General features: G+C 37.1%; 1 protein-coding gene across 5 annotated transcripts in view; it reads right to left on the reverse strand.

Annotated features, from left to right (window-relative positions):
* LOC101740192 (polypyrimidine tract-binding protein 2) overlaps window positions 1–19,499 on the reverse strand; it is a 529,447-nt gene that overhangs the window by 108,689 nt on the left and 401,259 nt on the right. Inside the window, exon 1 of one of the 5 annotated variants that reach the window (XM_021348559.3) lies at window positions 14,648–14,864. The exons of the other annotated variants lie outside the window; for them this stretch is intronic. Within the exon in view, the coding sequence (XP_021204234.2) occupies window positions 14,648–14,737 (90 nt within the window). The 5' untranslated portion in view covers window positions 14,738–14,864. Of the gene's footprint in view, window positions 1–14,647; window positions 14,865–19,499 lie in introns of those variants that run through there. 5 annotated transcript variants of the gene reach the window in all.

Here is a 19,499-nt window from a genome sequence, read left to right on the forward strand (position 1 = left end):
GCATTCAAGGAAGTAGCAACAATATTGAGTGGCTTAAAAGTGCACCAAATCGAAACAGATGTCACAATAAAAGCTACATGGTCAAGGAAAACAAAACAGAAGTCCGTGACAAAAATATTTCACAACAACAATATAAATCCAACGAAGCCTACAAAGAATCCTGTTGCTAAAATATGTCCGCAAGTTGTTGCTGCGTAAGTGTTGAATATATTACATTTCACTTGAGCATTGAGCGCGGTATCAAACTTATTGGAAGTATCTAACGTACTTACCGACTTCTTTTATGTCTTTGATATGTGAACGCGGTGGAAACAAAAACGAAACAAGAAAGTTAGAAACACGCGGCTCGAGATAAATATTCAATCTAGTGAATCGCTAAACATAATGATGGATAATACAAGTATTTTCAATAATTTGCAGATTATGCAATTTTAGCTATTGCTTACAAATTACTTATTACACGTCAAATTTACTAGGCTACAACGTCAACGACAATTGCAAATTGTTGTTCTTAATTGGTTTCTACTGGTATCCAGAGAGCTCATTGGGCACACTTCTCCCAGAAGACAAAGGTTTTTCGAGTCCTTGCAATCGGATCCGCCGCCGTCGTGCCCTCTCGGTAATTTTCTCGTTAACGGAATGAATAAAACATTTCATTCCTTACCTTTCTTTTGTAATTGTTAATGGTTGATGGGTTTTGGAAATTTATGTTCGGTTTCTTTCAGAAACCCTATTTTACAGGGTCATTTGTTATAAGATATCCTCGTTCGAGATTTAAGTGACGCCCATCTAATTTGTTCTTCGGGAGCGATCGACAATGCAAATCGTCTCAAGCGGAGACGACTCGATTGTTATCGAGATACAGTGCTTACAAAGAAATCTGAGAATTATTATTTCTCCTCGTGTAAAATACTCAAAATAATAAAAGTTGCCACCGCCGCAACAGTCAATTTGCAAAAGAAAATACATCACGATAAAAAATGTAGCTCTAACGAGAACATCAAAATGGCTCGTAAGCAATGAAACAGCGCAATTTCATGAGAAAGGCGGCCCACAAATAAACCAAAGCGGAGCACATTCCCGCCTCCATAAAATGCAAACTGAAATAAACGTAACAGAGTCTGGGCTCTTCAAAAAATCCGTCGACAACGACAACCGCAAAGCTCAGCAGAACTCTCTAGAGTGAGGTGGGATTCCAGTGTTGGTATTTTCATAAATGGCGGACGACGCCGACGGTCGTGGAGGCGTTCCAGGTGAAAAATACCGAATTTATATCCGGCGAAGCGTGGTGACGCCGATCAGGTTCCGAGCACGATCGGGGATCCTAGTTTTGTAGTTTATGAGATACGGACCGCTATACCGTACGCCGCCCTCACGCCTCTCACGAAATATGCCTGCGGCCCTCCGATGACAATAAACACCCCGTGCGAACGTTGCCCACGTGAAAGTTTATTTCACCAGGTGTCATGTTCACGTATGCGTTAAATGAATACGACCCTGTTCTCTGTCATTAAAACTAAATTGGAACTACACTTTATTGAACATACAGCCACAGCACACACTATAAAAATGTGAGCTGCATGTTTATTGTGTTAATTACCTTACAATATTACGTATAGTTCTGTTTACACAATTTCAATTCAAGTATTCATATATGTAAATGATTCCTAATTCTGATCAAACATCCGAGTGAAGTAAGTATGAGATCGTGGGCAACACCTCGCGAAAATTACGCGAGTTTTTCATATGAAGCCATTCGGCCAATTTCCTCATATCTAACGTAGAGGCATAATAAGGGAGGCTTTTGTGAAGGAAAGAGGTTTGTAGGTCTACTACAATGCGTAGGCACCGCGTGTATGCGTCGTTGAAAAGGGTGGAGAGAAGCAATATTTGGTTCTCTTTAGGATCGGATAGCTTGGACGGTTTTGATGTCACCAGCGAAAAGTAGCGAACTCATAATTTTTTTTTCAGCCTTAAGACTTACTCTAAAATTTTCCGGTCAATATACCGGACTTACTGTTTGTGTTGTTTTTTTTTCTTCAAATAGAGAATTGCTTACCTGAAAAAAACAAAACAGTCAATAAATATTTGTTTTTCGTTGACAAGCGTTAGCAAAAAATACAGGTATACAAAAAAAAACGGTGAAAATTATGATAAGTTTTCATACCAGACGTGTCATATCGCGCGTTGAAGCGGCCGTATCCAGCTTTTCATTAAATCTTGAGTATCAAAATGGATGCGCCATCAAAATCAACATTTTAGTACCTAGTCAAACAGTTTAGGAATAAGAACTAAATTAAATTTCGGCAGGTGTCGCTACGAATATCTCGCCTGACTCTGCCGAGGATTCAAACATTCTTGTTCAAAGGATAAGTATTATTTATAACGTTGCAATAGAGCCATGTCTCTGGCTGTTTTTTTATATATTGTTATAATTCCGGCTAACACCAGGCGACAACGGTGAGCGAAATTCAAATAGGTTGATGATTACGAATCTTTAAAAAAAAATTTAAAGTGATCTAAATGTTAGCGTGATCAAGAACAAAACCGATTATATGTCTTCTTTTGTTTTGGAAGTATGAGTGAGTATCTGAGAGTTTTTATCGAAATAAATTTAGTTAAAAAACACGATTTAATAAGAAGTCGAACTAATAAAACAATCGTTTTTTTTTTGCTATGCTGATAGCCTTGAGAGGCTATTTCAACTTCTCCTTGTTACCTTACGAGGTAAGCTCACGGGGCTCAAACCGGGAGTGTTGCTAACACTAGCCCTAGCAAGAGCAGTGCTTCGCAAAATCTACCACCGGTTCGGAAACGCGACCCACTGAGAAGATCTGTCGAGAAGCTCAGTAGGCTGTGCCTATGGGTTAATTAACTGTTCGAGCCCCTCGTCGCAAGCGACGGGTTCGACAAGGACGGTGACCGGTGCTTGTGGTACCTAAAAGCACCGTTAATGGATCGGGAGGATCCGTAATGACGTGTTTAGGGCGATGTCGTCTCTTTACCATTCGGTCCACAGGATCGGGTATGAAAAATCGTAAGATACTGGTAAACATATTGGGCTTGAGTATAAAGTCTTTGACCCGCGTGAAAATTTTCAAAATAATCGAATGTCTTAAAACTAGTGTAAGATTCTGTTTCATGGGTCACAGGTAAAGCTAATGAATGTACGTTAAAAAGGTTTTTGCTTATGTACAAGTTTAATAAGAGCACACATTCGCACAAAGGTACGCTTAATTAATTAACCCACACAACAGTTTCCGGCAACACAAACAGATGATTGTGACAGCGTTTGTTGCGGTCAAGTCGGGTCGCGCCTGTAAACGTCCCACGAATCTGCTCATACCGTACTGAATATTAACCGTTCTGAAAATATTACTAGGGTTTTTTTTTAATTTGAGATTTGAAGAAATACTGGATTTTTGGTTTATGGTTTTTAGTTTTTTAAAGTTTTTTGTTGTTTTTCATTTATGTTTTTAAAGCAAGTCATTTAATAATCACTTTATTTTTGTTATTAAAGCGGTGAGAGGTGAGATGAAACTCAAAATCAAATAAACTGCCAGACCTTAAAATAGTGTTATACGTGTAAAGAAATGTAATTATCCAAATTATTTTTTTTAAACATTCATCGGCAGGTAATACTATGATTGAATATTAATAATCAAAGATTTTTCTGCGCCCCTGGCAATGCTGATTTTGATAAGCGATGATGCCTGATTACTACTTGACGTGCCGTATGCTCGCCTGTCTAAATGGCATTAAATAACGAGAAAATCAACAAATAACACCTAAGTCGCTCGTGATCACGAATTCTGTAAAGTATTCGAAAAATAGTAAAGTGATTATATAAAAAAAAAAAAAAAATTGTGCAATTCACACGTGGTAGAAGTGAAACCTCTACCTGTCATTAGTAAATAATTGTAAGGTAGCGCCCTCTGTGAATTGATATTTTAATTTCACGTATAATCGTAAATTAAAATTCACTACAAGAGCTTTCATACACACGTTAGTATTAAAAAATCTCACAGATGGCGCTGTATTAAATAGTATGTATATTTCTGTCTCATTCTTTGCTGGCTTCATCCTACACATTTTTGTATTTGTGTCTCTTACCTGTCGTTTTTTCCGTTGCATCCGGTTTGAAATCACAACGATTCTAAAGAAGTTTTCACTTCAATATTGCATTTTTAATCGCAGATTATTTCGCAGCGGGAATAAGCAACAAGGCACTAACTACTCATTACAATACGCACTGCTATTTTGATTTTTATTACCCGATGCTTTTCCTTTATCGCGCAAATCATTCATGGGCATATTACTTAAAAAGTTTGGTACCAGTCTATGCGAAATTATTACAAAAACAGTTGCATCTTTCCACAAAAGTTATCGAGTGTTTCATTATTTAGACAACGACAACTTTCATAGTTGTATGTCTGAAATTGTCCCTCTGTAATCTTCTGTTATTGATCATGGTAGAAAATTAAGTTTCTCGCCAGTTCTTCTCAGCGAGTCGCGATTCCGATCCGGTGGGAGATTCTGTGAACCCACACCTCTTGCTAGGGCTAGTGTTAGTAAATTCTCTCAGGTTCAGCCCGTGAGCTCATCTACTTGTACCCTTTAAGCTTCCAGCGAATGAGTAGGAAAAAAAGGTCAGCGTACTTCATATCAGGTGAGTGGGTAGTGCGCGAACACTTCCAATACAAATACAATGCATATTATTATTGCAATTATAATAATACAAATTTTCTACAAATTTTCTAATCGTATTTATAATCACTATCAAAGTTCAGATAACACATCCTAAATATTATTCGTAATATTGTATATGATGACATAAACTCAGCAAACACGCAAAGCCATGTGGTTACGACGGCTGATGTTGACAGTAGCGGTTGTACAGTATTCATTTACTTCATTAACATGTATGACGAATATTCAAATAAATTCTATAAAAATAGGTATCATTTTGTAAAAGTCCGCTTTTTTTAATAAAGACTCAATATGTAAAGATAGGAATGATTAGTGTTGTGTATTAGCGGAATTGAGGATAAGACCCCCTCTATCCATATGTAGCTACGGCGGTATTTAAAATCCAAAAGCAGATAATAGTTTCGTAAAGGAAGTATCTACGCACTAAAGCAATAAGAATCAATGTGAAATTTATAAATTTGCGTAATTACCGGTGGTCGGAGGAAATGTAAGGCCGAACAGTTAGGTACCAACTTCCTGCCTATTTCTGCTTCAAGGCAGCAACACATTTCGGTTTAAGATGTCGTACAACCGACAAACTGTCTGCTAATAGTGGCCATTCGTATAGTAAAGTCCATGGGCGCTGGTAACCATTTAACAACAACCTCCACCACCAAAACCAAATAAGTAATTATTAGTACAATTTCCGAACACAGATCAAATATTGGGGAAACCACTAACCCAACAATACAGTGCCTCCAATAGAAAAAAAAAAATAAGAGTGTATAACAATCTAATATGTTCAATGGACTATCTAATAAAATATCGGACATATTTCAATTCCTGTCCTAAGAGAACGGTCCGGCCGAAATTTATTTGTGTAGTAACACCCCTAAGGCCGCAGTGGACTACGAAAACGGTATTGCCATAGCAATAAATTGGTACAGACGTGCTCGCGTCGTGGTAACGCGGTTACTGGTTGCCGTTTTTACTGTCGATAGTTTTCTGCGTTCCGGGACCATAAGGACCGGTCCCGGGGCGAACGGTTAAGAAATAAGAATTCATTAGGATCGTTATTTATTGTTGTTTACGTGGCTCGCTCGTATTTATGTTTCGTTCGGATAATTATCTGCGTTGGAACGTATGACGATCCACGGAAGGGCGGTGTTGTTCGAATGTTTCGGGAGAGGTAATGTTTCGTTCGATTATTTATCGCCCGTAAAATTGTTTTATTATTATTTTTATTTATTGCTTAAACGGGTGGACGAGCTCACAGCTCACTTGGTGTTAAGTGGTTACTGGAGCCCATAGACATATACAACGTAAATGCGCCACCCACCTCGAGATATAAGTTCTAAGATCTCAGTATAGTTACAACGGCTACCCCACCCTTCGAACCGAAACGCATTACTGCTTCACGGTGGAAATAGGCGGGGCGGTGGTATCTACCCCTGCGGACTCCCAAGAGGACCTACCACCAGTTATTACGCAAATTATAATTTTGCGGGTTTGATTTTTATTACACGATGTTATTCCTTTGCCGTGGAAGTCAATTGTGAACATTTGTTGAGTACGTATTTCATTAGAAAAATTGGTACCCGCCTGCGGGATTCGAACATCGGTGCTTCGCTCAACACGAATGCACCGGACGTCTTATCCTTTAGGCCACGACGACTCTGTTCTATATACTCTGTATATAGTTAATGAGCAAAATCGATTAAATTAGGTACATGGAAAACAATAATAATGGATGATCGTGATTTTAGTGTTTAAAAAAAAATCGATATTAGAACAGGATAAGCACACCGAGGTGAGAGTGCGCAGTGGTTGATTTAAGATATACAGCCTTCCTTCCGCGGTTCCTGAATTTCGTGTAAACAAGTATAAGTGTAGAGGCCGACTACGGATAAATCTTCGAGTATTATTGAATTCATATTCAGGGGAAGACGGCTGCTCCGATACTTCCCTTTATGTATCGGTTAAGCTCTTCAGAAAAATTGAATGAAGACTTTGTTAACTGATAACGAATTCATCCCCCCGTGAAAACGTATTGCCGTTCAAATTCGACCCTTGGTTTGAATAAATTTTCGAAACGAAGACATGATTAAATATAAAAATCATAAAAGCACAAAAAAGAAAACATATATCGTGTTTCTTTGTAGTTAAATCTTTACAGCCCGAATAATGTTTCTAGGTGTCAGAGTAAAAACATTTTTGGTAAGACCTACTATTTTAATGATACCTAAACAGTTTCTTCATAGCTATTGTTTTGTTTTTGGTTTTTTTTCCTACCTTGAGAGGCTATATCAGCGGAACCTTAACTAGTAGGTGAGCTCACGGGGCTCAAACTTGACGATGCTGCTAACACGAACCCTAGCAAGAGCCGTCTTCGCAGAATCTACAACGGATCGGATCGCGACCCACTGAGAAGATCCGGCGAGAAACTCAGTGGGCTGTGTCTGAAGGTTATTTACTCGTCGAGCCCTTCGTCGCAAGCGACGGGTTCGACGAGAACGATGACCGGCGCACCTAGAAGCACCGTTTTACAAATTTGTAATTTTATATCTCAATTTCTATATCTCCTCGTGGTGTATTATAAGTTCGCACGGGTAGATGCCGCGAAGCAGCCAATCAAACCAGATTCATTTAATTGTGATAAAACTCGATATCATTGCTTGACGTTGTCATAGTACCGTAAAAGTAAAAACGTAACTTAAAAAAAAAAATTCATACAAGACGCTATAATTTTAATGATAATAACATTATTATGACATAAAAATCTCAGCAAGTTGCTTCCCCACCAATACCACACGGCACTAATCATTAAAATACATTATCACTATTATAATTGAGATAAACTCGAATAATGCAAATAATTGTAGCAAACAGACTCATATATAATAAACGAAAGAAAAATGTAAATAAATAGACGGGCGGAGTCAAACATTCCGATCAGTGAATCGAACAAGATTTACCTACGGACCGCGATGCGAGAGTTGGTTTGTTTATACTGTAATATGCCAGCTACGATGTAAAAATACAAGAACGATCTTTAAACGTGGAATTTTGGATTCCATGTAATTGGATACATGGTGAATGTGGGCTGACATAAAAATGGAAAGATTAAACGTGAATGTTTTAATTTAGGGCGCTAAAATTTGAAATTGCGCCATATTTTCTTGCTTCTATCATTTGTAAAAAAAAGGGTGCGTGTACTTATGTACGCGCGTAAGAAGTTATACTTTATTTTTATTAAATTTATTTCTTTTTTTTTTTTAATATTAAATAATTAATAATAAATATTTAACGTTAATAATTTAATAATATTTAGTATGAATTATATTAAATAATAATTTTGTCATTTATATTACTAAAAAATGAATGCTAATAACACTTTTTTTACGAGTGTACATGCGCGAAAGTTCACCTGCGGCTATATTCAGACTCGCCAAGTTACGTCGGTCGTATTGTAATGAGCGATTTAGTGGGCAACTTCATTTCTGTTAATTTTGTGTCACGGTGCGCGCGCATCGTAAAATTTCACTCTCATCAATTTTTTATAACGCGCCTAAAGAAGTATACCTTCAAAAATATGTGACACAAAATACAGTGATATTCAAAATAACTGAACAGATGCACGAACCGGCCAAAGTTAAATGATGGGTATAAAAGTTGTGCAAATATGTTCATCTGTGCGAGTAAAAATTTTTCACAGTGAAGTGCTTGGCGACGTGACGCGACTGAGAAACATGCAGGGCGATATGTTACGCCACACGCGATGCTTTCCTGTGATTAAACGCAAGAAACTTCTATTTTTACCGCTCATTGTCAATACTTTAGTGGAAGCTTCGACTAAGTGTATTTAATAGAAAATAACTTCAACAAAATTATTATGAAATGTCAATTTTTACGTATTTAATGTTTGATTAATAGCCGAAGCCTTTAAAACCGTTTTTTACAGTTTTTTTACAGTATTAATGGCCTTAAAGCTATGGCCAAGCATTTCGAATATTTCCTAATGGGATCTCTAAGCCGAAACAAGTTAGTTATAATGATGATACATTATAATGCGTTAATAATTTTTTAATTTTTTAATTTCTTAGATGGGTGGACGAGCTCACAGCCCACCTTGTGCTAAGTGGTTACTGGACCCCATAGACATCTACAACGTAAATACGTCACCCACTTTGAGATATAATTTGTAAGGTCTCAGTATAGTTACAACGGCTGCCCCGCCCTTTAAACCGAAACGCATTACTGCTTCACGGCAGAAATAGGCAGGGCGGTGGTACCTACCCGTGCAGACTCACAAGAGGGCCTATCACCAGTAAATTATTTATATATTATATATATTATTAACTCATCAATCAAATGTAATGGAAAAGCTAATTATAGGCTCAAAGCCAAACAATGGTTCGAAGCACCACGGAATGGAAATGCTGACGATAAAATTTAAAAAATCAATTAATAGCACGTGATCCCATTCAGCACAAAAGCAAGTGACGGAATATATTTTTAATTGATGCATACAGCGTCCGATGTGTCGAGTAAACATTTACGGGGCTCGAACGATGGTAGGGTCGCCTTTGTGAACGTTTTTAACGCGAAACATTAATTGACGAAAAACTGTATATCTCACGTGTTTAAACATTCGGTGGATTTTTTTTTTTTTTTTTTTTTTTTTTTATTGCCTTTGTAGGCAGACGGGCATACGGCCCACCTGATGGTGAGTGGTTACCGTCGCCCATGGACTTCAGCAATGCCAGGGGCAGAGCCAAGCCGCTGCCTACCGCTTAATACTCTCCACAAGCCTCGCTTGAAGAAGGACATGTCATAGCGCTCGGGAAACACCGTGGAGGGGAGCTCATTCCATAGCCGGATGGTACGTGGCAAAAAAGATCTCTGGAAACGCACTGTGGATGACCGCAGTGGCTCCAGGTAGTATGGATGAACTCTACTCCGGTGGCGGGCGGTGCGATGGTAAAAACGAGATGCTGGTATCATCTCGAACAATTCCTCAGAGCACTCCCCATGGAACATACGGTACAAAATACAGAGGGAACCGAAGTCCCTCCGCAGACCCAGAGGCTCCAAACGGATGTAAATATTAACACTGTAATTATGAGGGCTGTGCTTGTGTGTCCTGTTGACGGTAATTACGTATTTCGGTGATCTATTTTACTTAATTAATTGTTTAATTAAGTTTTTTTGCTCTATTTTTCAAAGTCAGTCAAAGCAGATGATCCGCGAAATCTATACTAATATTATAATATAAAGCTGAAGAGTTTGTTTGTTTGAACGCGCTAATCTAAGGAACTACTGGTCCGATTTGAAAAATTGTTCCAGTGTTAGATAGCCCATTTATTGGGGAAGGCTATATATAGGTTATATAACATCACTCTAAGACCAATACAAGTGGATCACCAATAAAGAATGTTTCAAAATAGGGGTTTAAATAGCTCCTTAACATTCTATAATTCAAAAATATTTTCACTTTCTACGTAAATGAAGTGGAGGTAAAATTTAGAGCGTTATGCCAAAGTAACTATTCCACGAGGACGGAGTCGCGGGCTAAAGGTAGTGGTGTATACGCCGCAAAAACTCAAGTTTATTTTCCAGTTACCTGAATCTTAAGTACTACCGAGATGGAAATACGACATAAAAAAACAAAGTTGAATCTTGTTTTCCCTTGTCTCTTTATACGAAAAATATAAAAATAAATAAGCCACATTATAGGTATTTACAAAACAAAAACGGAGCAAAGACAAAAACGTATTTAACGCGTGCGAGTTCTGAACGTAACATCATTTTTAATTTCCGTCGTTGGGCCACCCACCGTAGTGAATACCAATTACCTCGACTGTAACTGTTGAACAGGCGGTATGTAGTTCCCTTGGCTTACCGGATCGATGGTACGTACAACGCTTCTGAGATCCGATATGCAGATATACTTGATACAATAATGAAATGTGTATTTTTAGAACAAAATATGTACTAGCAGTACCTGTGTTCTAGAAATACAGATATTTAAATTTTTCAATTATCGTTCAGGCTCCAAATACGTTTGAGAGAAATAACATATAACCAATTGAAAAGTTCCGATTTTTATTTAGAGGTTTTTTTTGACATGTATTGTACCAATTTTTCTAATGAAATACCTACGTGCTCAACAAATGTTCACGATTGACTTCCACGGTAAAGGAATAACATCGTGTAATAAAAATCAAACCCGCAAAAATTATAATTTGCGTAATTACTGGTGGTAGGACCTCTTGAGAGTCCGCGCGGGTAGGTACCACCACCCTGCCTATTTCTGCCACGAAGCAGTAATGCATTTCGGTTCGAAGGGTGGGGCAGCCGTTGTAACTATACTTGAGACCTTAGAACTTATATCTCAACGTGGGTGGCGGATTTACGTTGTAGATGTCTATGAGTCCAGTAAAAACTTAACACCGGGTAGACTGTGAGCTCGTCCACCCATCTAAGTAATAAAAAAATAAAAAAACCACAAATATAGTTCCTGGGACGAAAGCCATCAACAGCATGGAAGTTCTTAGGTTATTGAAATTTGCTTTTCAAAACAATGTTAAAGTGCATCACGGGTGCAGTATTTACGCTGTGACTAGTTCGGGATAGTGGCCGAAGTTTTTACGATAGCTCCAGAATATTGTTTGGTGCATTAAAGTTTAATGCCCCCAGCAGTTTCGTTGAAATTTAAAATTGGTTCACGAGCGGTGGCGATTAGGGCCGGATCCGGGGCTAAACGTATTGTCGGCTTGAGTGTTTTGTACCGTAATAGACTATTAGAATTGAAAGTGATCTTGAAAGGGTTTTAAGTGGAATTCACTTTATTTTAATGAGATACGATTTTTTTCGTACAGAAATTTTGGGCACTTTTGATTTAATTTTCAAATATACACCCTTACTACAACAGTTGTTCAACATAATAATATCAAGTCACGATGCTGTGTTACTAACTAAAATTAATGAAAATTTATTTGTAATATTTACTTAAGTTTTGCTAAATGCGAGTGTTAGTGTAGCAGTAATCATTAGCGAATGTAGATAGTCTAATAAAATATGAATCACATTAAAAACAATATCAAGAAATTTTGGTTATTATGTCAAACAAAAAAAACAGTCCATAGTTCTACTGAGCAGAGACAACAACCCGATTAGCGTACTCATTATGCAAAGGAAATCATTGATTAAAAAGCATGACAAACTTTTTTTTATGTTACTTAGATGGGTGGGTGGACGAGCTCACAGCCCACCTGGTGTTAAGTGGTTACTGGAGCCCATAGACATCTACGACGTAAATGCGCCACCCACCCTGAGATATAAGTTCTAAGGTCTCAAGTACAGTTACAACGGCTGCCCCACCCTTCAAACCGAAACGTATTACTGCTTCACGGCAGAAATAGGCAGGGTGGTGGTACCTACCCACGCGGACTAACAAGAGGTTCTACATATTACTTCAACATTACACTGAAGACTAGCAGGAGGTAATACTTAAATTGTAATTACATTTGTTTGAGAGCAATTCAACTTCTTCTCGTGGACTTTAAAGTCTATTCACGGAAAGTAGTATTGTTGCTGACATTTAAACAACTTTATGTTTCAAGGGGACATCGTTCGTCGGAGCGGTATCAATTTCCGGGCCTCCGCTGCCATTTGATTTATGTTTGCTCTGGCTTTTCCAAACAAAACTGTTTTGTTGCGAGCCTGTGTGCTGCGAGAAGAGCATGCAAATCTAACTTTTGCACGATAAGCGTACTGGTGCAATACTAGCGGCTTGTTTACTGAAAAATTCCGGAAATAATAGTTTGAAAGTTATTCGACAATCACACTCCAAATTGTATTTGCTCGGTGGAATCGATTTATTAAATTTTTTTAGTACGATAATTTTTTTATTGGGTTTTTTTAACTGATTGCGAACATTCAATGGTGAATATTCAGTGCTAAAAACTGTTTGTACTCTCTGATTCTAGGTATATTTAACGATCGTCTGGTGTAGTGGTAAGTGACATGGTCACTACACAAGGGGGTCGCGGGTTCGAATCCGCCAAGGGAAGATATTTGTATGATAAATATAAATGTCTTTTCCAGGGTTATGGATGTATATTAAATATTAAATATATGTACGTGTATAATAAAAATCTTACATTTATTTCCGTTATCTGGTACCTGTAACACAAGTTCTTTACGAACTTAGCACGGGACCAGTTAACGTGGCGTGATTGTTATTAAATATTTATTATTTATTTATATTTTTCTCATTAAAGTTTACATCGGCTATATAAGAAACGTGCTGCTGATTGAAGGTAAGCGCTATTTAAAGATGCCCCGTAGAAAGATATACATAACGTACCTCTGGAAAAACATTGCCTATTCCCATCAGAGTATATTTCGAGAAAGCTTACGAATCGTATTATATATGTCATTGATACACTTGAATTTCACGCCACATCATACAAATGACTAATCAAAAACGAACGCGAACTATTAACAGCTGCCGACAAAAGTGCTCCCGACCTTAATATTGTTACAAAACAGTACCTCTCAGGTGGCAGCCATGTTACTATTCAGTGATTAATACATAGACCGTGACTCGACATTAACACGCTTGCCGTAGGTTTTCTTGGCTGATACTGGATGTTTTAAATTTTTTTTTTATTGGATTTATATGGGTAGCGATCTTACAGCCCACATTGTGTTAAGTGGTTCCCGATAACCATAGATAACAAAACGTGAATTCCGCTACCTAGCTTGAGATATGCATTAATGCAAGTTTTCTTTTATGTTGACAACGAAAAAAACATTTTTAAATTCATAATACTATATATATTTTGTGTCTGATTAGTCAAGTGGTTAGTAATCCGGACAATTTTACAAACTATATTAAAATTGAATAATTTTGAAAATACATATTATATATTCAACTACGCGAAGACGATGATTTTCAAATTATATAAAAAAATGGTAAACGTGAAATTGAGGCCATGAAGGTTTTCATTGTTTTTTTTTTATTTATTTTTTTATTGCCTAGATGTGTGGACGAGCTCACAGCACACCTGGTGTTGAGTGGTTACTGGTTGTTACCCTTAAACATCTACAACGTAAATGCGCCACACACCTTGAGATATAAGCTCTAAGGTCTCATTATAGTTACAACGGCTGCCTCACCCTTCAAACCGAAACGCATTACTGCTTCACGGCAGAAATAGGTAGGGTACGGCAGAAATTGGTTAAAAATACATATTATTATTTCGTTTCCGACCACAGCTTTTTACGGTCAAAGTTTGTTTAGGTTATTTTAGTGCGTTAATTATCACAACCCTATTTACACTTTAACACTAATTACAGACATTAATTATTAACAGAGCCGTTGTGAAATTCTATAACTGTGAGTTCCGTTCAAAAACTCGTTAATGAATCGCGCTACGCAAGAAAAGGCGTAACGAATTTGATTCATAAAATTTGTTAACACATTTTTATTGTAGTCAATCAATCAATCAATCGCGACTACAATTGAAATGAAGTAGGCGTTAAATTTGATAAGCTATTGTGCGACCTCGCCATTCATGAGCGGAATTCTTTAGAAAATATGTTTCGTGTTCAATGCCTACGGATTTCATAATATCTAAATATTACAACTTTTTTACTGATGGTAGTCCGGACCTCCTGTGAGTCCGCACGGGTTTTTCATAAATTGGATCGACAGTTGAATATTGATAGCTAATAATAATAATTAAAAAAAAAAAAAAAGGAACAGCTAATAAAACAAAGCATTGTGATGTTTTAATTTGGAATTCCATATTACGATAACATTAAACCGAAATTTGAAATTTAATCGAACGTTCTTATTTTAAATATTTTTCATGCAATAAAAAAATCTGTAAGTTAAATTTAAAAAAAAATTGGAATCACATTAATATGTTATTTCTTATTTATTTACCTGGTTGACTTGATCGTGATCATGCAAACAATTACGTTCGTCGTGTATATAACGCAAGCGCGAAAGCATTTCGCGTAGACTAAACACCATTTTTTCTATTTGACACTTGAATAAAAAAAGAAAAAAATATAATATTGTAAAGAGGACAGATCAGAAATAACTTTAAGATATTGAGAATGGCAGAATAAAGATTTTTATCAAAACAATTAGTACGCCATACTGAATGTTGGTGTTTTTTTTTTAACTACCTACCATAGAAAATTAATATTATTTTTTTATGAGGCAAAGATGATCAAGTCCTACAGTCCAATGTAATGATATCGTTTACTTTTTGTTTGTATGTTTATTGGGGTTTTATTTTCTTAATTTGTGTATATTGTTTTTAAGCTATATTATTATAAAATTTAGAAAGATATTTAATTAACTACATTATTATAAGGTTTTTTTTGTTACTACGTTTCCACTGATCAAAATACGGTTAGAATAGAAATAAAAATTAAAATTGGTATTTAAATTACATAGCTGAAGCAGCTTGACTATGGCCCTGTCATTGTCGATGTCCACGAGCAACGATGTCGCAGTAGCACCTTTCAATCAGATGATCTATATAAAGGATGAATTGTAATATCTACGATCATCCTTACTAAGCACGTTCATAGCTATCATATCTCTAATCAGATTCAATACTAAATTCCTAAAGTTCAGATCGTTTCCATATGTCTAACAATCGCAGCGGAAACGCACGCACGGTCCGCTGGAGCGAAGCTGTCAAACGAAGAGTTCACGTGGAAATCTTACGCTTTTCCATTCCAACTACGAGCTTCGGATCTTTCCTACCGGTAATATAATTGCTTTCACAAAGTATAACTAAACAAGCATTTCTCCAATATAATTCCTGCAACATTCTAGACTAGCATTCTGCCCAATCTAGACAGGCCATGTTGCTTAATATCATTACCCGTTCATCTTGTGTGTTATTTTTTTTATTGCTTAGATGGGTGGACAAGCTCACAGCCCACCTGGTGTTAAGTGGTTACTGGAGCCCATAGACATCTACAATGTAAATGCGCCACCCATCTTGAGATATAAGTTCTAAGGTCTCAGTATAGTTACAACGGCTGCCCCACCCTTCAAGCCGAAACGCATTACTGCTTCACGGCAGAAATAGGCGGGGTGGTGGTACCTACTCGTGCGGACTCATAAGAGGTCCTACCACCAGTGATTACGCAAATTATAATTTTGCGGGTTTGATTTTTATTACACGATGCTATTCCTTCACCGTGGATTCTTCGAAGCAGTGCCCTTGCTAGGGTCAATGTTAGCAACACTCCAATTTGAGCCCCGTGAGCTCATCTACATGTAGGGCGAAGCTGAAATAGCCTCTCAAGGCTATCAATATACGTAGGAAAAAAAATATGCTTATTAGCATTATCCGTTCATCGTGTGTTTGATAAGTTAGTAAATTTTTTATTTCTGTTTTCTTAACACATATGTCCATTGATTTGTCGGAGATTTTAGGATTTTTATTATTGCTATCATGAGATATGGAAGGGAATGAAGAACGAAAATTCACAACACATTATATTTAAGTCACAACAAATTTGTCACTTGTATACAAAACAGACCCACAAAACTCGTTAAGTAAATTAAGAGTCAGTCGAACAGAGCTTAGTGGGATTATTCGAAACAGCCGTCAATTACAAGCTGTGTTGGGTACAATGTTGTGTGTGAGCGAGACCGCATTAGATGCCGGATGCAAGTGCATAATATGTTCCTTAATGAACAATGGCACGTCCACTTTAGTCTATTGAACCCATGGAGTTAATAAGTACTCAACACTACAGACTTGGGTATGGCTTAGTGGTTTTTGTACGATATGTCCGATGGAAGATCGGAGCCGCAGTACCGATTGGTTCGTTATTGTTAGTCGTTATTGAGTCGGTAACCTCTTCTGAGCCTCGATATTTTTCCTTTCTTATTTTTTTCTATTGTAATGCGTGCTTGAAATAAATGTTTACTGTTATATTTAGGTCTTTAGTGATTAGGAGTCTTAATTTTTTTTAATGCATAGGTGGGTGAAATATTTCACGACCCATCTAGTGTTAAGTGGTTAGCAGAGACAAAAACACCACAATGTGTACGCCATGCCCTAATCCACATTGAGACTAAGTCAATTTTTTTTTCAGTCTGTTGACTCGAACCTCAAATAAGGCCGGCGCTCAGGAGATGCGCGGTATATGTCGTACTTGAAGGTCTGCAAACGGTGTGGAGCAGACCGAGGGCTTAAGGTGTTTTTACCCACTAAACGACTCGGCTTGCACTGTCACGCCCATCGACCGATCTCTACTCGAGGTCAAAACCCGGGCAGAGTAGGAATAGTAAAATGAACTCTTGGCTATAAGATTTGAAGACCAGCATAGTCCTGTTGCTTGTTACGAGTAAGTACACCAGGAGTCTTATTTTTTACACCATGACGACGCCCGATAATAATAATGTCATTTTTTGTATTATGAGCACGGATGAGCGTAGATGAGCGTACGAACCAATTGATGGTAACAATTATCGTTGCTCATAGATATGCTATGGGGATTGTTAAGCCGCAGCCTAATTGGAGTAACAAGGCAACTGAAGGGTAGGACAGTGGTTATCAAATGCAGCTTACACTGCGACTCTGCTATCTTTACTACTAATACTATCTAACTTGAGTAAAGAACCTCAAGGTAGATAGCGCCCCATGGTCTGATGTCTACGGGCTCCAAAAAGATACGTCAAAAATCTTTATATATACATTTCTTTTATGCGTGTGTTTGTCACTGAACTCCTCTTAAACGGCTGGACTGATTTTAATGAATTTTTTTTGTGTACTTTCAGGTGGATTCGAGAATGGTTTAGATTTACAAATCAGCAAGGCAGATGGCGCTGCAGTCGGTATCTTGGTTATTTATCTTACCTTGAAATAATTTATATGGCGATATAACCTTTGCCGGGCCAGCTAGTATATATAATAATATATACATTTGCGGATGTTTATCGAAGAAAGTCAAAGGGTTGAAAGAAAAAAGCGAGAACCCCACAATATATAACATTTAGTATATACATATAAGCCTAAAACGCTTTCAGCTCCTATTTAGGCTTACGTACAATTTCCACTAATATGCTGTCTAGTTAAGAAAGTTACCCAGATGCTTCTGTCCGGGGATCTTAATACATTAAATAGGTTTTTTTCGTGTAACCCAGCCTTGGAACGAGTAATAGAAGACAATTCACGTAAATGTTTATTCGATTCGAATGTCTGTCGTTCGAGAACTTTCTGGTAATTGCTTAAATAATTTAGAAGTTTCTATTTGTAAAATGTAACAGATATATAACACTATGTGTATAGGCACACTTCTAGGGATAATTAAGACTAGTATTACGGTTTCGTTTTTTTTTTTTTTTTTATTATTTCTGAGGTATGGAAATACTTAAAAGTTTTTGTTGTCACAAACGACAAAGGCTATTTTTTGTCTATTTTTCCATCAAAATATAAATAGTGTCTAAACTTTTACTTTAAATTTTAATCGTAAATCTAATCGTTTTAAACTTAAATTGTGTACATGATTTCGAGAGGTGTGTGTGGCGCATTTACGTTGTAGATGTGTATGGGCTCCAGTAACCACTTAACATCAGGTGGGCTGTGAGCTCGTCCACACAATAAAGCAATAAAAAAAAACGAGCATAATAACAATAAAAACGTGATATACAACAGTAAAGGTGGTTTTAATTGTGTCCACTACTCGTGTGGACCGAAAAAAATGAGTTTCTAAGTAATTGAAGAGATTCATATTATAATTAAAAAACAATGCTATCAAAAATACAAATATTTTGTATCTGCTAAGAAGTCATTTGCTTAGGGTACACGTGAGACGTTATATGCTGCTCTTGGATTAAAGTATGCAGTTAATCAGTTATTTTTCTTCAGACAAACGTGTCACTGCTTGATGACTAAAATAGGTGGGACAGTGAAATTAACCTACTCTGATCCACAATAAGCTCCTTAGCAAGATAACAGTACTGAATATAAGAATACAGGACGGTAGTAGAAAAGCTAGACTAAACTAAGCGGTGAAAATTCTGCTGCTATTAAGGACGCCTTTTGAACAGTAACCCGAGAAGATCGGGACTACTATCAATTTGTGTTGCTATCATGGATTCAAAACACACTGTAATAGTCATCATATCTTAAAAAAACACTAACATCACAATATGTGCTGTAAGATCGTTCAGAAATAATATAACAGAATCATAATTTTTAGAATCATAATTTAGGCAGCTTTTGCGTTGATCCTAACAAGCAATTACCTAGGTACGTGTAGCGTAATAGGATGTAATTGCAATCAATGATTCACGGTCGAATTCTTTCCGTTCTCACTGGCTGTATTAAATAACCAAATGATTCGCCCAGTCCAACAACCGAGCTTGTGTATTCAAGCATCTAATAAAATGAAAACGAATGATCAACCTATCGTAGCTTGTGCGAGTAGAATAAAACAAACAAAAAGAATCGTAAACAAAGGGATGTAGCACACGCAGAAAGTCACAGTAGGACATAATGCGTACTCATATTTCTTACATAAATTTTACACACGCGTCGGTGAGCAACACAAAGCTCGAAGGCTTCTTTAAATATTCCTTTCCTTCATAATCAAAGTGCTGCGTTTGTAAGATAAGAATTCCCAACGCGCCAGAACGTCTACTGTGTATGAGAATCGTTATGGGATGAACGAAATTATTTTACTCGGCTATTTATCAAAATACTGCGCGGAAGGAGACGAGAAATAATTCTATAATTCTGTCTCGTTACTGTTTGCAG

The sequence above is a fragment of the Bombyx mori genome, chromosome 22 (genome assembly GCF_030269925.1).
Source record: "Bombyx mori chromosome 22, ASM3026992v2".
Taxonomy (NCBI): domain Eukaryota; kingdom Metazoa; phylum Arthropoda; class Insecta; order Lepidoptera; family Bombycidae; genus Bombyx; species Bombyx mori.